The 17,698-nt window shown below is 39.4% G+C and overlaps 1 protein-coding gene across 1 annotated transcript in view; it reads right to left on the reverse strand.

The window, feature by feature from the left end:
- DSCAM (DS cell adhesion molecule) overlaps positions 1 to 17,698 on the reverse strand; it is a 491,161-nt gene that overhangs the window by 35,649 nt on the left and 437,814 nt on the right. The window contains exons 26-28 of the mRNA XM_082014240.1: positions 14,969 to 15,259; positions 9,507 to 9,683; positions 2,712 to 2,742 (exon numbers count right to left, since the gene is read on the reverse strand). Coding sequence (XP_081870366.1) covers positions 2,712 to 2,742; positions 9,507 to 9,683; positions 14,969 to 15,259 — 499 coding nt within the window. The remainder of the gene's footprint in view (positions 1 to 2,711; positions 2,743 to 9,506; positions 9,684 to 14,968; positions 15,260 to 17,698) is intronic.

A 17,698-nucleotide genomic window follows, 5' to 3' on the forward strand; every position in this document is an offset into this window, starting at 1 on the left:
CGTTTGCTGTAGTCTTTTACTCTACCAAGGCACCTTGGCTTTTGGCCAATATGAAAAACAGATACTTGGGTACATGGGCCTTTGGGTCTGATTGAGACAACTTTTATGTACAGTCTGTGGATAAATGGGCCTTTTTCCAGAGGAAGTACAGTGTATAAGGTATTTTGAAAGAGTGTGCATAGTTAAGACAACCCCCTTCTAAGTAATCTTTCTGGAGTGCCCTAAAATATCTGTATGCACAGCAGTTAGGGTTAAACTTATCAAGCTAGTTATGTTAAGGGATTAAATATGGTGCTCTGTAAACCCAAAGTCATTCTGGGTCCTTGGCAGAGAATCAGGCCACCTCACGGTGTCCTCATGTCTAAGATGGTGGTTGTAAAAACATATGGAAAACTAAATCTTGTAAGTAATAAGCCTGACAGAGGAATATTTGGGAAGATTCCGCACTGTGTCTTCAAAATTAGAAAGTTCAGTCAATCGCTATACTGATTCACAGTGAGCTGTTACAAAGAAGTTGGCTGGACCGATGTTTTCACCCAAAAGAACCATAAAAAAGTTGTGATAGGGATTTTTATTTGTGAGTTTAAAGTATCAGCAACAAGTTATGCAGCTCCCATTAAACTGCTAACTTCTGGGGCTTATCCTGCTCCCCAGACATTTGACTTACACAGTCAAAGCCAGAGACTTTCAAAGCAAAGACTAAAGCTCTATCTTTAATCTGCTTTACACACACTCATAAAAATCTCCTCAAAGGGAAAAATACACAAAGCTCTCTCCATCCCTCACACCTTCCTACCAAGTAGAGAATCATCTTTTCTGCTCTCTGTCCAATACTTAAACAGAAAGGCATAACCCACAGCATACCCTTTTCTGGATATTTGTATCATAGCAGATTTTGGTGAAATCTAAAAGATGTGAAATATCAGGAGCTTTATAAAAGGGCTTATTATCCTTTGATTATTAACATGCTAAATCTTCAGGAACATCTAGTGATTGGTGGGTAGCTCAGGTTTCGTTTGGAGGTATTTCACAGGTTTATCACAAATGACAGAGCATTTAGCCTGTAGAAACCAGGCTCCCCAAAACAGCATCACTTTGAGAGCTCCAAGTTATGACACATCTCCAAATGTAGACCTATATCTCCTACTTCCTCTGAAGTCCTGTTTTAATAGTAATTCGTCTTTGTTCACACTTTCAGAAGAGAAATATAAAATCTGACTATTTAATAAAACCAAGATAATTTGTTAATAAATGAGGGAGGAACTGACTTGATGAGCATATTTCAATGCTGGTGAAAGGAAAAGCAAAAAGAAATGGTGGCAAATGAGTTACCTAGAAAAATAGCTCTGAACTAAAGGCTGGGAAGGGACCTCACTGCTCTCTGCGTGCATCAGGTGGGGAAGGCAAAAGAAACTCCTCAATTTGAAGGTCGACATCAGCAGAGAAAAATGGGTTAAAACTGGGCACTTAATGTTGGCAGTTTCCTAAGTGTCAGAGGAGTGAGACTCTGAAATGGCCTTACAGAGGCAGCGAAAAGATTAGTGAAGCTAACCAGGGTTAAGGCAGAGGTTTTCCAGTTTTGCAAAGTTGTTATGTGTGGTTGTCACTGGGACTGAGTATCTTCATCCAGCAGTTTCAGCCAGTCTGTGCGGGGTTTCTTTAGGGAACAAACTTGCTGCATATGCTAATCTGTGCTGTTTTCTGTGACACCGAAAAATATCAGAACATATCTTCCTGAAGTTACTTAAACCTGCAATCTGCTGCTAGCAGGGCTTTCTAACTGGCAGATAGGAAGGGTATGATCTGACCTGCATGACCAGTCTTGTTAACATCGGTGGGACTATTCAGATGTATTTGCAGACTGAGGCGTAGAGTTGAGTTCATACTAAAACCATCTGTCACTTTGTCTTTGGTAAGTATATTCTTACAATAGCAGGTGAAGTTTATCACGGGTGAGGAACTTTAGAGTATGGCTCATGTGGTAAAATATCTATGACATTCTCAAATGCGTTGCTTAAAAACAAGAAGATTTTCTAGCCAACCAAAACTCATTTGAACTTAAAACCAATCCTTTGGTGATGGCATTTTCAAATACATGCAGCAGTTTTGAAGTTCAATATCTCCCCAGACAAAAAAATAAACATTGAAGATAGGAAATTTCCATCTTTGAAAGAATTATGGTGCCAGAACAGTCATTCTGTTGCCATTCAACAACTGAATTAGATGTCTGGACGCTGAGCTGATGGAACAGAATGGATTTACCTGCTCTTCCATACCTTTGGGCATAAGCAGCTAGCAGTAGTGAATTGCATAAATATAACTGTAAAGTTTAGAGATATTTGCATCCAGGCGCTTACTGCCTTCAATGAGATGATTTCTGAAGAGCAATTACTTTGTTACATATTATGAAAATGTTTTTCTGGATAAGAAAAGTGTCCAAACGGACTTACATAGCTTCTTTAATTTAATCTACTAACACAAGAGTTCTCATTTTTTTACCATTGTATTCCCTCACAGATACTGTCCACAAATTGTCCTTTTTCTTCCATTTCTAACCAACAATGTGTCCTAGCTCTTAACAGTCAAATGCTGTGTTTTGAAAAAGCATTCACAAATAGAAGGTTTACTTCTCTGTCCCTATAATAATTTTTTAATATGATACCGTAGTTGACAGATGTTTTTCAATTTAAAAACATTAAATCTATTCTTACCTCATAAGCATTTCAGCCAAACTCTTTGCATCTAGAAGAAAATAGAAGAAATGTCATCACAAATGAAAATCTATTTGATAGATGGATTATTAGGAAGTAAGTGGTTTGAATCAGCCATGTGTAAGACCATTGTTTCTCAGATCAGTGGCAAGAATAAAATCATCTCTAAAAGTCCCTACCTTTGCCAAAACTGAATTTCTGCCCCAGACAGCCCTGTTTAGTTCCTCAGTAGCATCAAAGATGCTTAGAGAACTACAAGCTACCATCGGCTTAACTAGAAAAAATTTATTACAGTTAGAAACAGTTTAACAAATAACAGGGATCTCTGTTCCTTCCTGCCACAGTTACCAAGGGAACAGGTGAGGAAGGAAGAAAAGGCAAGAAGAAAGAAATGTTGACATGCATCTCTAGAAAAGAGCCAAACCCAAGCTGGATGAGCAGTTGCCAACCTGCCATTTCCAAACCAAACTTGACTGCATGGACGTCTGAGCAAGGGAGGTCTCCAAGGAGTCAGCTCTTTTGGTTGCTCTCACCTATGAATGCTTTTCCACTATCAATAATTCAAAACTACTACTGGGTCTTCAGAGGACAGTCTATACACAGAACAGAAGGTGACTTATTCCCACATGGGTCAGTCTGGCAAAATGAAGGAGAAATGCTCTCCTTCTTGTTGTCATTGCTGCTGTTATTAGAATAAAATCCTTTGGCAACATAATTGTTCTGGTACTTATCAGATCAAAAGACACAGCTGAAGGTTGGTTCATCCAGTCTTCTTCAGGTAGCTTTCTGTAAAGCTTTATCAACATAATATAATAATTTCTGTAGTATTATTCAGCAAAAATAGACAGCTATGCTTTGTTCTCCTGCAGTCTGCCACTGAACAAACTCACTTAAAAATGCTGACTCCAGAGTCCTTAAGTATATCACATAGCAACAAAGCAGCCTTTTGTGCAACCAGGTGAAGCAAATCTGAGAAGAAAACAATTCCAAGGTCTAAGTTTTCAAGCAAGTCTCCTATTATGTAAAACTTCACATTTCTTCTTTTATCTGCTGCTGGTAAATCTACCAGCAACTGCCAAGACATTTACTGAATTTGTCTTTGTTTTCTCCATCTCACCTTTTTTATTCCTTAATCACCTCTTGGGCCTCCTACACCTACAACAATTTCCTTGCTTGTGATCCTGCCTTTAAAATTCAGAGGATGCAGACAGAAACAAACCACCATCTTAATGCATCTCTCTGGCTACATTTCTATTATTTTTTGAAAGGAATGGACAAAGGGATCTTTTTATTCATAAAAACCCTTAACAAAACTTTCTACATTCTGTTTCTTTGGCACTGTGCCAGCTTGTCTGTTGTAAGCTTTATCCCTCACCTACTACTGGAGAGGCTGGAATTCTGCACTTCTTGGACTGTTTCCTCCACTCCTTCATTTTTAGCCTTCCCCTATCCCTTTTCAGCATAAAGCATGGCAGATTCTTGGTGGAGGGAGGGACTCTTCATCTGAGATGTCCCATCTAATCCAGTGTAATTAGACTTTCTCTTTTTCACTTTGTTTGGGATTGCCTTTTGCTGTGGTACTACATAGTAGATGGTAACGTCTTTATCATCAGTCATAAACCAAACTACCGCTGCTGCTGCTCCCAAATGATGTCAGAGGTTTTGCTACTGACTTCTAGGGACCCAGGAAGGGACCCAGTTCTTTTGCAGAATACAAAAGTAAATGAAGCTCTGGTTCCAAGTCATGTTTTTCTCAGCAAACTTTATGATGTTTCTTGTTATTCTAGCAGCACCAGGATCATGAAGAGTCTATGCACACATTTGCCCTCTGGCACATACAATAAGGGTGATTTAATAAGCATATATTGTTTTCATTCATCTAGCAGCTTTTGAAAAGCAATTGCTGCCTCCCTAAGTGAAGACTATGGATACTTGTGTAAGTCAGTCACAACTCAAGAAAAGCTGAAGGGATAAAGTTGAAGGTTGCTTGGCGCAATTTCAGTTTGAGGTTTAGATTTGTTTACCAGGATTAAATGACAACCAACCTCCCTCACATCTTCTCAGGTGCTGCACAGCATGTAGCTGTGTTCCATGCCGCACCTGGAAAAAATGTTACGTTCTCAACATTAAACATATGTGGCACATATTCAAATGCTCATTAACATATATGCATTCTTGGTCAAAGAGATGCAAAGGAGATTGCTCATCTTCAATCAAAAATAACATGAGGCATCGTGCAAGATCATGTTACATGGTCAAGCATTGGAACAGGCTGCCCAGGGAAGTGGTGGAATCACCATCACTGAAGTGTTCAAAAAACGTGTAGACATGGCACTTTGGGACATGGTTTAGTGGGCATGGTGGTGTTGGGTTGATGGTTGGACCTGATGATCTTAAAGGTCTTTTCCAACCTTAATGATTCTGTGATTCTGTGATTCTATGATTCTATGATGTTATGATACATGTCAAAAGCTGAATGAGGAAGTACTGCAGAAAAAAAAGTAACTCCATCAGCAGGGTTTAAGTGTACTAATTATTCAAGCAGATTGTTACAATGGTCAGCAGCAGTACTGCAGTTAATGACGGCTGCACTGGGCACACAGGTTAGTATAGGACTGGACCGAAACAAATGTCCCGAGAAGATAAGGGTTCTTACGTACCTGACAATGCAAAAACAAAAAGCCTAAAAGCAACTGAATATGACAATACTGTGTCCAAAACATCAGATACAGGAGAAATGCTAGTTTCACAAATGAATTAGTACAGACTACAGATTGTAATGTTAATTTCCTGCATTACACTTTTGATCAGAAAAATGAGAATACTTGTAAAATCAGTAACCCTGCCAGTGGCCTACCTCCCAGCTTTCAGGCGGGGAAAACAGGGCTCGAGGAAGCCGGGAATGACAGAGTGGAGGGGGTGACCTCCTGCTCTAGCCAAACATCACCCCATGCCTTAGTGAAAAAGACAAACTGCTCCTCACTGTGGGTTTGACACATGACTGCACTGACAGGCACCGACCCAGCGACAGCCCTCACTTCCATTTGCTGGGGCAGCCGCCTTTAAAATCCTTAACACGTTTGTCTTGCCCCCTGGGAAATCAGGGGCTGTGACGCAGTTTTCAATTGCATGCTCCCACTTTTGAACTGTCATGCTGCGCTGATACTTTCTGTTTGGATTAAGGTGAGTTGGATTTAAAAACAAAGGGAAAACTATTACGGCAGTAGTGCAGCTAGGTTAATAGTACGGAGAAAGAGTGGTAAGTCATCAGGTTTCTCTATTATAATATACGTTGACCTACTGAATGGCTGCATGAACCCCAGCAGTCTATTGACCTTCTTGTGACCTGACCTGTGGAACTACTAAACTGGGCAAAAATCAGGGCTTTGCTGAAAACTAAGTTTCCTTTCTAAATAGAGTACACCTGGAGAAATAAATCATAGTGGCCGTGACACAGCAGGAAAACAAAGGTTTACCTGCTACTACATGCTAAAACAAGGAGCAAAAGGATTAAGAATGGAAAGACTGCTGTTTTTATGCTATATTTTACCCCACAGAAACTGGAACCACAAACCCATTTTCCATAAGCACAGATACAATTGTTTGCATGCAGAATATGCTGCAAATAAATATGCAATTCCTACTCCTCTTTGTCAAGCAGGTTCAAAGAAAACACATCTCCTGGAGCCATAAAAGCAAGAATTACATTTGTAACGTGTATAAATTCTTTTAGAAGGTCCCACTGTGGAAACTATTATTTCTCATGTAGGCAAGAGGAAAGTTGATGGTGGAATCTTGATTTAGGAAAAATGAGTCCTGTGCCTCAAAGAAATCCCACCAGGTGATACATATCAAGTGATAATGACAGTATTTCAATTTCAAAACTAATTCAGATGAAAGTTGAACACAACAAGTACTAGAGCAAAACTTTTTTTTTAGTTAGGAGATCAGAAAAACTTGCACATAGGGTTTTTTTAGAGAACTTACGAAGGATTTCTCTGGAATGGCAATACTGATTGTCAGTAAGACACTGACGTAACCTCTAGAAGAACAGAAAATGGCTAGCACAGGATCAGTCTTTAGAAAAAAATGAACAAAAATAATCTGAATTACTGAAGTCCTATCAATCTGATCTTGGCAATGAGCAAAATCACACAAAAACAACCAAAAAAAAGGAATGAAGCTTGGTGAATTAAAGGAGATGAGAAGAATTATTGAGGCCAATCAATATAGGCTTGTGGTCAATCAGCCATATTAAAGCAAGCTGATTTTTGAAAAATGAGATTAAAATTCGCTGAGAATTGATGACATTGAAAAACTCTACTGATATACTATTAAATAACATTAAAATATTATAGTTATATTTCTCTAGAGCACAGTTTTAGTACCTCAAAATATTTTAATAATAAAGTAACATGATGAAAAACAATTAACAAAGCAGCCATTTTACATGGGTTTCGGCATATTTAAAATACAATTTTAAGAAGAGAATCATGGTTTAGTATTTCTTTTCATCATGCCCAGTGAGACATCACACCATTAGTACTTTCATCAGTGGCCTGGAGTAAACGAAACAGTATCTGATAAAAGTTTGAAAATTAAGTAGCTAAAATATAATGAAAATGTCAGGTCACTAAAGCATACCAATCTGGGCCATCAGCTAGGCTGGCCACAAATTAGCAGTGTATCTGTATTAGTATAAGGTCATATATCAAGAATACAGACCATAGCTGTACAATGGAGAATGTTACCCTGTTGCACTGTAACCAGAGAATTGTCAGATGATCTCATTGGATAAGATGTTAAAGGCAAACTTTTAAAATAATGCTGTATCCAAAAAAGTGGTCCTTGCAGATACAGACAGAAGACCATAAAGGGAAAGAAGAAAGGCTGTTACCTCTCTATCTGATGCTACTATGTCTATTGCTGGAATACTGTGTTAATTTCTAGCATACATAGATGCGGAAAGTTACCTAAAGATTGCAAAGGGACCAGATAAAACCCTTAAAATTAATAAATAATAAAAACAATAGAGAAAAATTAAAGACGATTAGTCTGTGTCATTTACCAATTAAATCATTAAGAAATTACTTGGTTACCACCATTTAAACGGAATATCCTCAGAGCCTGAAAAGATGTTACAAAAACAGTCCCTGTATGGCAGACAGATCTATAACAGGACCAGATGATTGGGATGTTGAGCTACAGCTTGACAAATTCAGGTAAGAAGTGAGACGCAACTTTTACAGAAATGATAGTTAACTACTTATGATTTTTATCAAAGTACTGATGAATTCTTTGTCACTGCCTATGTTTAAGTGAAGATCAGATCTTTTTCTAGATTCTTATATCCTGAGAGGAAATAATTCAGAGAGGTCTTATGTTATGCAAAAGCCATACTGGCCAGTCACCACCAGCCTTCCTTAAGGGATTGTAGGTCAAGAATCTATGAATACTTGTAAATTAGCCATGAAAAAATAGATGTACACAGACATCATTTCCTGGAGCTGAGGAGCTCAAAATATCCTGCTCATTACTGGATGGAATTCCACAGTATTTCTGAGAAGATAAGACTTTCTTCACACTTAACCCACCACTTTTTTGATTAAAAAAACCACACAGAGGTAAATGACTAAAAAGATTTCTAATGAGACAGTTATTATACAAGACAAAGCATACAGATGCCCTGATTTCCTGAGCTGTGTATGAACCATAAGGCTAGCTGTCCTCTTTGATCTATCAATTTGCCCATGACTGAGTCCTTTATGTGTCTTCTTTTTTTTTCAAAAACATCCAACATATTGTTACAAAAGACAAAATGAGACCCTAAAGAGAGACAAGTAAATGCTAAGATGAGATGGAATACACAGGGTTGGCCCCATTTTTAATATATATCATGATCATATTTTGGTGAACATACAAATAACTAAACAATATGGTGGCTCTTGGAAATGATTAGACTTACTTTTGCAGATGATAAATCACTTTACTATTTATCCAGCGTGTGATTTGAAAGGTTTTTTTCCCCAATACCTTCAGTGTAAGGTCTGCTGTCACATGCTAGTGCAAAACCTACAGGGCCATTGCAGAAGTGGCAGACTGCAAGGGTCAAAAACCTGGTTGTGGCTTAGCCAGGGGTATTTACTAAAAGATTGATAGAATTGAATGAATTCACAGATTTAAAACTTATTCACATAGCAAACACCTGAATTTGAATAAGGATTAGCGAAAAGTACAGATCAGCGACAATGAAAGGTCAGTTAACAATGAAGTGTTGTAATAGTTCTGTTATAACACATCATAGGGAAAAAGAGGTGGTAAAAAATCTGAGACTATCTGGTTGCGTTTTCTAGCCTACTAACATGTGTCTACTTTCATTTTGTAATTTGGAAATCACAGTTTGCATCTGCTGGAAAACTGAAACCCCCTCATCTTCAGAACATCTGATTTTACCCTTCGACAAAAATTATTTTAGGTTATCGAGACCATTCACAAGGGAAACAAACGACACCAAAAAAAAGAAAACAAACACCAACACATGAGAATTATTCTGCTTTCGCTCCTGCAAAATAACAACGATGATACAAGAGTAATTTTTTAGAAACTCGCTACCAAATGAAAAAGAAGGAATTTCTGTAAAAAACACATATGCTTTGTCGCCTCAAGTCTGTTACGTATTGCAGGAAAATGGCAGCGACTGGGGATTCAGCAGTTTGGTCACGTGCAGCCCCACTTCTAATTTCATGTTCAGGGAGTATGCATATGCAGAAATAAGTGCCACAGCTCTCATCTTACCTCGCAGCCTCTTCAGTCTCTGCTCTCTCCTCCTCCTCCGCACGATCAGCAGCATCACAAAAAGCAGCAAGACCCCAACCAAGATACAGGAAATGGTCACCAGCATCTTTAGCCCTTCGTTGGCTGCCAGCCCTTCCTCACTTTGCACAACTGACTTAATGAGTGGAGGGATTGTACCTGGAAACAGTGTCATGATATTAGATGCCTATTAATGAAGACAAAAGATTGAGTTCTCAGGGAATGTGTCATGTTATAGGCTTCAGCTGCATGCAGAACGTTAAGAAGGATTTGTCATTTTCAGGGTGAATGCTACGTTTGCATGCGTAATGGCCGTGCACGTGTCACCGATCACGCTGGTAACAAAGCACGGACTGCAGAGACTCATAGGGTACCAGAAATCGAGAAGAGGTGCATTCACTGATGAAAGAAAACCATACCCATTATACAGTAAAATACTACAATTAATTTTAAGTAATATTAGATCATTTACAAAGCTGTAAGAGACCTCAGAATTATTACCTATGTGTATTACTTCTTACTATGGGAAAATAGCACTGTTGTGACATTCATGCTTTCTGCTGGGCTCTCCTTTGGAAGGAACGACTTTGACAAAGTTCATTTTGTGCTACATACATTAGATTAATCTTTGCACGGAAACATTCTTGTATCACATCTTAGGGGTGCAGCAGTGACATTGATCTGAAATTCAGGTAGCCAACCTGAAGCTAATTTGCTGAAGAGTGTCTGACATTATACTCATCAGTAAAACAGGAGAGTAACACTGGAGAGAAACAATCAAATTTTGAGAGTGAAATGAGGGAAATGAATCTACAAACTACTGGCATCCGCAGGCAGCTCACTTTTTCATTTTGGGACATATTTGCATTTTGAATATACCTGGCTTCCTGGTGATATATAATACTTGAACTTTTCAATTCTTTTTTTCTTTACTTCTAAAGGACGTGAGAAGAATGCAGCACTTTCTTTCAAAGGCTGTTTAGTCATGGAAGGCTTCTCACTCATTTCCTGATTACTATTAAACTGCTGAATGCAACCACCAATGAGGTTATAAAATGCAGATTTGTTTGAAATGGTTAGAAACACGCAAGTATTGTGAACTGTGATGACTTTCGATGGAAGCTATTCAATTTTAACCAGCTACTGAAACATAAAAGTGGCTACTTGCTTGCTAAAAGGTTAGGAGGATGAGTTAGAAAAACAGGCACATCCTTTTTTATATTTTAATTGCTGCATTGTGTGGTATCTCATTATGTACCATACAGTATCAGAAAAGAAAAAAAAAATAGTTCTATGATGCAGTATAATGTGAATGCCATAACCACAGTGAAAATGTAGAATTCTAAGCCATGTTTTTTCAGGAGAGCTATTTGAGTTGCATATAATGAGTAGTTCCCTAAAGAGATGGAGATAAACAGAAAAGATACAACCATCCAAAATTGTATCAGGTACTTTGGAAAATTTATTTTCTTGCAATTGCATTTTGAATATTTTTCTACTGTTCCACTGCAGTTCTTCCCCATAATTTTCCTTCTTTTTCTAATTTTCCATTTCTTGGAATAAACACACTGCAGGATTTTTTCATCTTGTCTTAACTGAGACACAGTTTTGCACTACTCTAAAGGCAAAGAAAATGATTAGATGAAGAAATGGAAAGAACTTCAAGCTCCTAAATGTAATACTAGTAACTGTCTCTAAATCCACCTAAGCCCCCCTGAATACTAAAGGGTCAAATTTTGCTCTGACTTAAAGTCGCACAGGCCATTCACTAAGGATTGTTGGTTTCAATATTACCTAAAATTATGTCTTGCTCTCCTTAATGCTTTCATGCAAAGCAAATTAAGAGTGGCCTAAATTTCAGTTAAACCTTAAGTGTTTAGGTAAGTGTTTATCATTTTCCATAGCTCTTCCCAGTAAAACGTAAACTTCATAATGCTACAGGAAGTACAAGCTTAATTAAAAAATCATACTGCGAGTTTATATATCCTTCACATTATCCATTTGTGGATATTCAGCAACTGTATTAGAAATTACCCAAAACTAAACCTGCTATGCATTGAGAAAACATAATTTCAACATTTCTTGTCACTCTAGGTGTTGGCTAGGAGTGTAACAGACAAAGCTTTTCTCAGGACAAAGTCCCAGACAAATTGGGAGGTTGATTTTTTTTTTCCAGGTCAATTCCCCATTGCCCTTTGTTAGCCTCGTTTACCGGTGCTTTATAGAAGTTGTAATTTTAATGTCTCTGACCTCATTTTCCCCTATGTTGCAGCCCTTCCAGCATCTCCCATTGCACCTTCTGGCTTTTTGCCGAGTGTTTTCCTGTGTCCTAACTGTTCTTCACGGTAGGAAGTTGCCTGGTGGGCTAGAATCAATTAGCGTAGTTTAGAGCAGCTACCAAGCTGATCTGATTTAATGTCAGGGCTACTGACTAGCTGACCTCTGAGTCAGGAAGCTCCTTCGCAGTGCTGCACACTGCTAAAAATATCTCCTTAAGTATTGAGTGCAAATGTTCTGAAAAACAAAGGGCAGGAAGGTCATAAAATCTGTAAGCTGAAAATGGTTAGCTGAAATATCTATGAACAGAAAGCAAAAAGTCTCACGTAGATCTGTCATTAACCTTTTGACCGAATTCACCATGAAGAGATTTAAGGTAAAGAATACTTAGCCATGCTATTTCTCAGGAGCTCTATCAGAGATAACAATCAGCTACAGCAGACCAAACAAAATGACTGAAAGACAACATAACTCAAGGATGTATATAAAGTTTACAAAGGCTTTATCTTAAGACTGCTAAAGCTCCTAAGCTTGTTCCTAACATTTGGTATCCTAGAACTTTCATACATGTATTATCTAATCTTCAAAGTACTATCCTTGTATCTGTTTTATCCTAATAGCAGCTGTGACCTCTAGAGCTGGAAGGGACTAATCTCACATCACAAGATGAATCAACGGTAGAGGTCGAGTTAGCACTCAAAAGTGGAGCTGGCTAAGAAGTTTCCATAGCATGCTTTCTGTAAGTGAAAAATTCACTCCCTATGAAAGCAAAAATTTCTGCATGAAGTATTGATAGAAAATGTTGATTTCTAATCAGACACTATTTTCCAACTCTGAAGTGTCTTAAGCCTGCACAGCTTACCAGGGAACAAATGAATGGGAAGCTGGGACTCTGTAGGGACAACTTCTGCTCTAAAAGCACTGCAATAGTTCTTCTATGAAATTTCTTATGTGGGAATAGACTATTTTAATTTTCAGTAATGATAATTATATTAATAATCAGTTTATCATTTTAGTTCTGCAGCAAATGTAACAAATTCAGAAAATTTGAAAACTGAAATTTGCTTTTCCATCCAACTTTATGGTCAGTATTTGAGATCATGCTGCCTCTCTAAGGCACAATATAGTCCTGGCAAAGCACGCTTGGCAAACAAAACCATCAATGTTGTAAATGGGAAATTTTCTAGCTGACCAGAAGCAGTGGCTCAGGAAATTTAACACTATATATATTTTTATTGTTTTGTTTTCTCATTTTTGAAGATGTCATACAGCAACACAGAAAATTAAAGGGTGTGCAGGTCACAGTATGTGAAACGAAGGTATCACCTAATCAAAAAGCAGAGTCTGACAACATTTCAAACCAGTTCATTGTAAGAATACATTTGATTTCACTGCTATCAGTGGGAATTTAAGGCTGTGGACCTGCATTTTCATACCTTTCATTTTAAGGTATGGCTTAAGACTGTTTGTCCCAGTCATATATATGCAACAATAACTGTAAATGTAAAAAAAAAAAAAAAAAAATTACTGAAAATTAGATGCTGCCTGCAGAAAGATACTGGAAAGAAAAGAGGATAGGCTAAGCAAAGTGGCAAGAAATTAATTCATACTAATTGAAACAGTTATTATGGACAACATCTATACTGCTCAGTAAAACAGGTCCTAAGTCTACCTGGCAAGACCTGGCAGCTTTTGTATAACAACTACTTGGATCTTGGCTTCCTCTTCCTTCCTGTGGGCCTCTAAAGTGCTGAGATAAAACCTTTCTCTTAATAAAACTGTCTGAAATAACACGAGGACTGTGTGGCAGCTTACCGAAATGATATTTTCTCAGGAAAACATGAAGGGATGTGCCAAAGGGTGAGCCACAAGGGCATACGTTGTTAATTATCTGCAAGAACTGATGAGTACCTAGTGCAAAGACTGGGATAGCATTAGAATACGTGTAAGATGCTGAGGTTTAAACCCTGCCTGATTCATAGCCCACAGTTCTGACTGGGAATGGTCCCTGGTGCTTACTCTTCCCTGAGCCATACATGGGTATTGTCCTGGAGAATGGTGGTTTGTGTGGGACAAAACTGTGGCAGGGAGATGTGTTACCAACACTGTTATGAACGATTAGCAATTTGGTACTGTTGCTGGACAATTATCAGTTCTTGCTTGAACTTGCTCACTAGCCCTGTTGCTTCATTTAACAGTGCAGAGGTCACCAAGTGGTTGCACAATACAGCACAATATCCCTGGCAAGACAACAGCATTTTACACTGGATGCCTCCAGAAGAGCTCTGGCAATTCACACTAGAGCAATTCAAGAGATTGCCGACTCTTGGCCATCTGTAGCCATCTGTACTGCCTTTTTTGCCAGAAATATAGTCATTTCCCACTTTAGAGCCAGCAGAGGCACACGCGTGCCACCATCACTTTCAATAACATACCAAGGTATGAACTGGAGTGACTGTCAAATTGGCATGTTTGCTCTTGCTCTCTTGCTCTGTTTTTTTCAGGGTGGGCAGTAACCCCTGGCAGAAGGGCAGGATGCAACAATTCCTTCATCCCCTGTGCCCTGCTGCTGGGCATGGCAGAGCCATCTGTCATGGCCGTTAGTTTCACTCTACCCTGTCTGTAAATAGGGATAATAGCATTGCCATTGCTTTGCCCTTGGAGGATGTTGTCCGGGGGCTTCCCCGGCAGACAAGCTAGTTAGCTGCTCCGTTGTATCACATAATGGGTTTTGAGCTGTGTTACAAGGACATTGCATGGAATAGCAGTGAGGCCAGTCAAAGCCACGAATGACTGCAGGAACCAATTGTATGGGAGACAAAAATTTCATGGAAGAGACACACGAAATACTAGCAAGTGCTTCTGTGACCACTGGAACTAATGACACCTACTGTCCTATGGTTACGTGTATCATGGTTGATTGACTGGTGCCTGAGCTTTTCCTCAGCGAAGAGAAATAAACAATTCCACTTTTCTGCCTGGCAGCCTGTTGTCATGAAATCAGTAGGCATTTTATGTCTTTGAGACTGCTACCCCTTTGTCAGCATGGCTAGCAGATTCAAACAGGGTTTTATGGGGGGTAAAAAAGAAAGACCAATAATAAAAATTACATAAGAAACTAGAGTGAAAACAGTATCCCAGGCATGTAAATAAAAAGATATACTTACTGCCATCATAATTGAGTGTTGCAAATTTGGCTTGTTTCTCTGCACAGCCAGCACTGTTGCACACTCTCATTTGCAGTTCATACCAGGTTGCCTCCTGGAGGTCATACAGTATGTAGGACTTTGACAGGGATGTCCGCTGAGCAGTTGTCCAGACTGTTGTCCCAAATGGCCGGTACTCCAGGGTGAAGGAGGTGATGGGGCAGCCACCATCATTCCAGCCTATCAGGTTCAGCCTCACTCTTGTGGTGTTGATACTAGCAAAGAGCTCTTGTTCCTTGGAAAATTGTGGCTCTAGAAGCAATGATATGTTTCAAATGAAATGCTTGAGTATTACAGATACAGTACACTCAAAAATATAAAATTAAGAGAATATTTTCTAGGACAATCTTAACTTTATCTTAAACTCAAAATCTATATATTTAACTTCTTTTCCTCCCATTCTTAAATGTTTTTGGTTTTTTTCAAACTTTATGCCAGACTCACAAACCTAGATTTTCAAATCCATATGTGAAAAAAATATCCATATATCTCTTGCACTGACCTGACTTGTGGGCTTGCATGGACTGACATGACTCAACTTGTAAATCTAGTGCAGACACTTCATATCAGTAAATGTCCCTGCTTGCTGCTATGCAAAAATACCCAAAGGGATCAGAACACCATGTAGAAACACTATAGAAGACAAATACACTTGAAGATTGTCCACTGGTGCTCTAGTCTTCTTTTGAAATGGAAATAAAGGAATTTTTTTTGAGAGTACAGAGGCTTTCATTTGTGGAAAATTACAATTTTTGAGAACTTACAGGTAAAAATAATTTTAAAAAAATATTAATAAGTTGACATTGCACATGATATACTGAAAAGAATGTATACTTTGAATTTTGCGTTTCTGAGTTAAGATGTTACCATTCAGAAAGGGGTTGACATTCCTATTTACTTATCCTGCTTTGGGATCAAATGTTGGTTTCTGTTCATATACACATTAAGTTTTTTTGACAGTTGTACATAATACAGGAGTAATGACAGTAAAAATGGCACCTTAAAATTGAAGTAATGATGGAAGACAAGACAGGTCATCAACAAAGCTGTTCTTGTGCTGTACCAAAATGTACTCTTTCCTAAATTCTACAGGAATCTAAATGAAACTGGTGATTCCCAACATGTTATGAACTATTTCAATTGGCTCTGTTAATAGCTTTGGATAGACATGCTTCTGCAGCTCTCACATGAATGAGAATGATCCCATCATTCTAAATCACACACTACCTGGTTCAGTCTGTAAATGTAACACATGTAGTTTCCAGGCATATATATCAAGTTCCAGAGAAACTCAAAAGGTTGGGAGATTTGCTTTCTCATGAACCATTAAGAGAAGATCAGGTTCGAGACCACCTGAGGAAACTGAACATGCACAAGTCTATGGGACCCGACGAGATGCATCCCAGAGTCCTGAGGGAATTGGCTGATGTAGTTGCCAAGCCACTCTCCATGATAGTTGAAAAGTCCTGGCAGTCAGATGAAGTCCCTGGAGACTGGAAAAAGGGTAACATTGCACCCATTTTTAAAAAAGATAGCAAGGAGGACCTTGGGGACTACTGGCCTGTGCTAAGGCACATGGAGGACAGGGAAGTGATTTGAGACAGCCAGCATGGCTTCACCATGGGCAAGTCCTGCCTGATCAACCTAGTGGCCTTCCGTGATGGAGGGACTACATCAGTGGACAAGGGAAGAGCTACAGATGTTGAATATCTGGACTTATGGCCTTTGACACAGTCCCCCACAACATCCTTCTCTCTAAATTGGAGAGATATGGATTTGATGGGTGGACAGTTAAGTAGATGAGGAATGGTTGGATGGTTGCATCCAGAAGGTAGTAGTCAAGGATGGAGATCGGTGACAAGTGGTGTCCCTCAGGGGTCCATATTGGGACCAGTACTCTTTAATATCTTCATCAATGACATAGACAGTGGGATTAAGTGCTCCCTCAGCAAGTTTGCAGATGACACCAAGCTGAGTGATGTGGTTGACACGCCTGAGGGACAGAATGCCATCCAGAGAAACCTAGACAAGCTCGAGGAATGGGCCCATGTGAACCTCATGAGGTTCAACAAGGCCAAATGCAGGGTCCTGCACCTGTATCAGAACAACCCCCAGTATCAATACGGGCTGGGGGATGAAAGGATCAAGAGCAGCCCTGATGAAAAGGACTTGGGGATACTGATGGATGAAAAGCTGGATGTGAGCCGGCAATGTGTGCTCACAGCCCAGAAGGCCAATCATATCCTGGGCTGCATCCAAAGCAGCATGGTCAGCAGGTCGAGGGAGGTGACTCTGACCCTCTACTCCACTCTGGTGAGAGCCCACCTGGAGTCCTGCGTCCAGGTCTGAAGCCCTCAGCACAGGAAAGACATGGACCTGTTGGAGAGGGTCCAGAGGAGGGCCACCAAAATGATCAGACGTCTGGAGCATCTCTCCTGTGAGGACAGGCTGAGAGAGTTGGGGTTGTTCAGGCTGGAGAAGAGAAGCCTCCGGGGACACCTTATTTCAGCTTTTCAGTACTTAAAGGGGGGTTATAAGAAGGACGGGGACAGACTTTTTAGCAGGGCCTATTGTGATAGGACATGGGGTAACGGTTTTAAACTAAAAGAGGGGAGATTTAGCCTAGATGGAAGGAAGAAATGTTTCATAACGAGGGTGGTGAAACCCTGGGACAGGTTGCCCAGAAAGGTG

Source organism: Phaethon aethereus, assembly GCF_964289735.1.
Source record: "Phaethon aethereus genome assembly, chromosome: 1".
Taxonomy (NCBI): Eukaryota; Metazoa; Chordata; class Aves; order Phaethontiformes; family Phaethontidae; genus Phaethon; species Phaethon aethereus.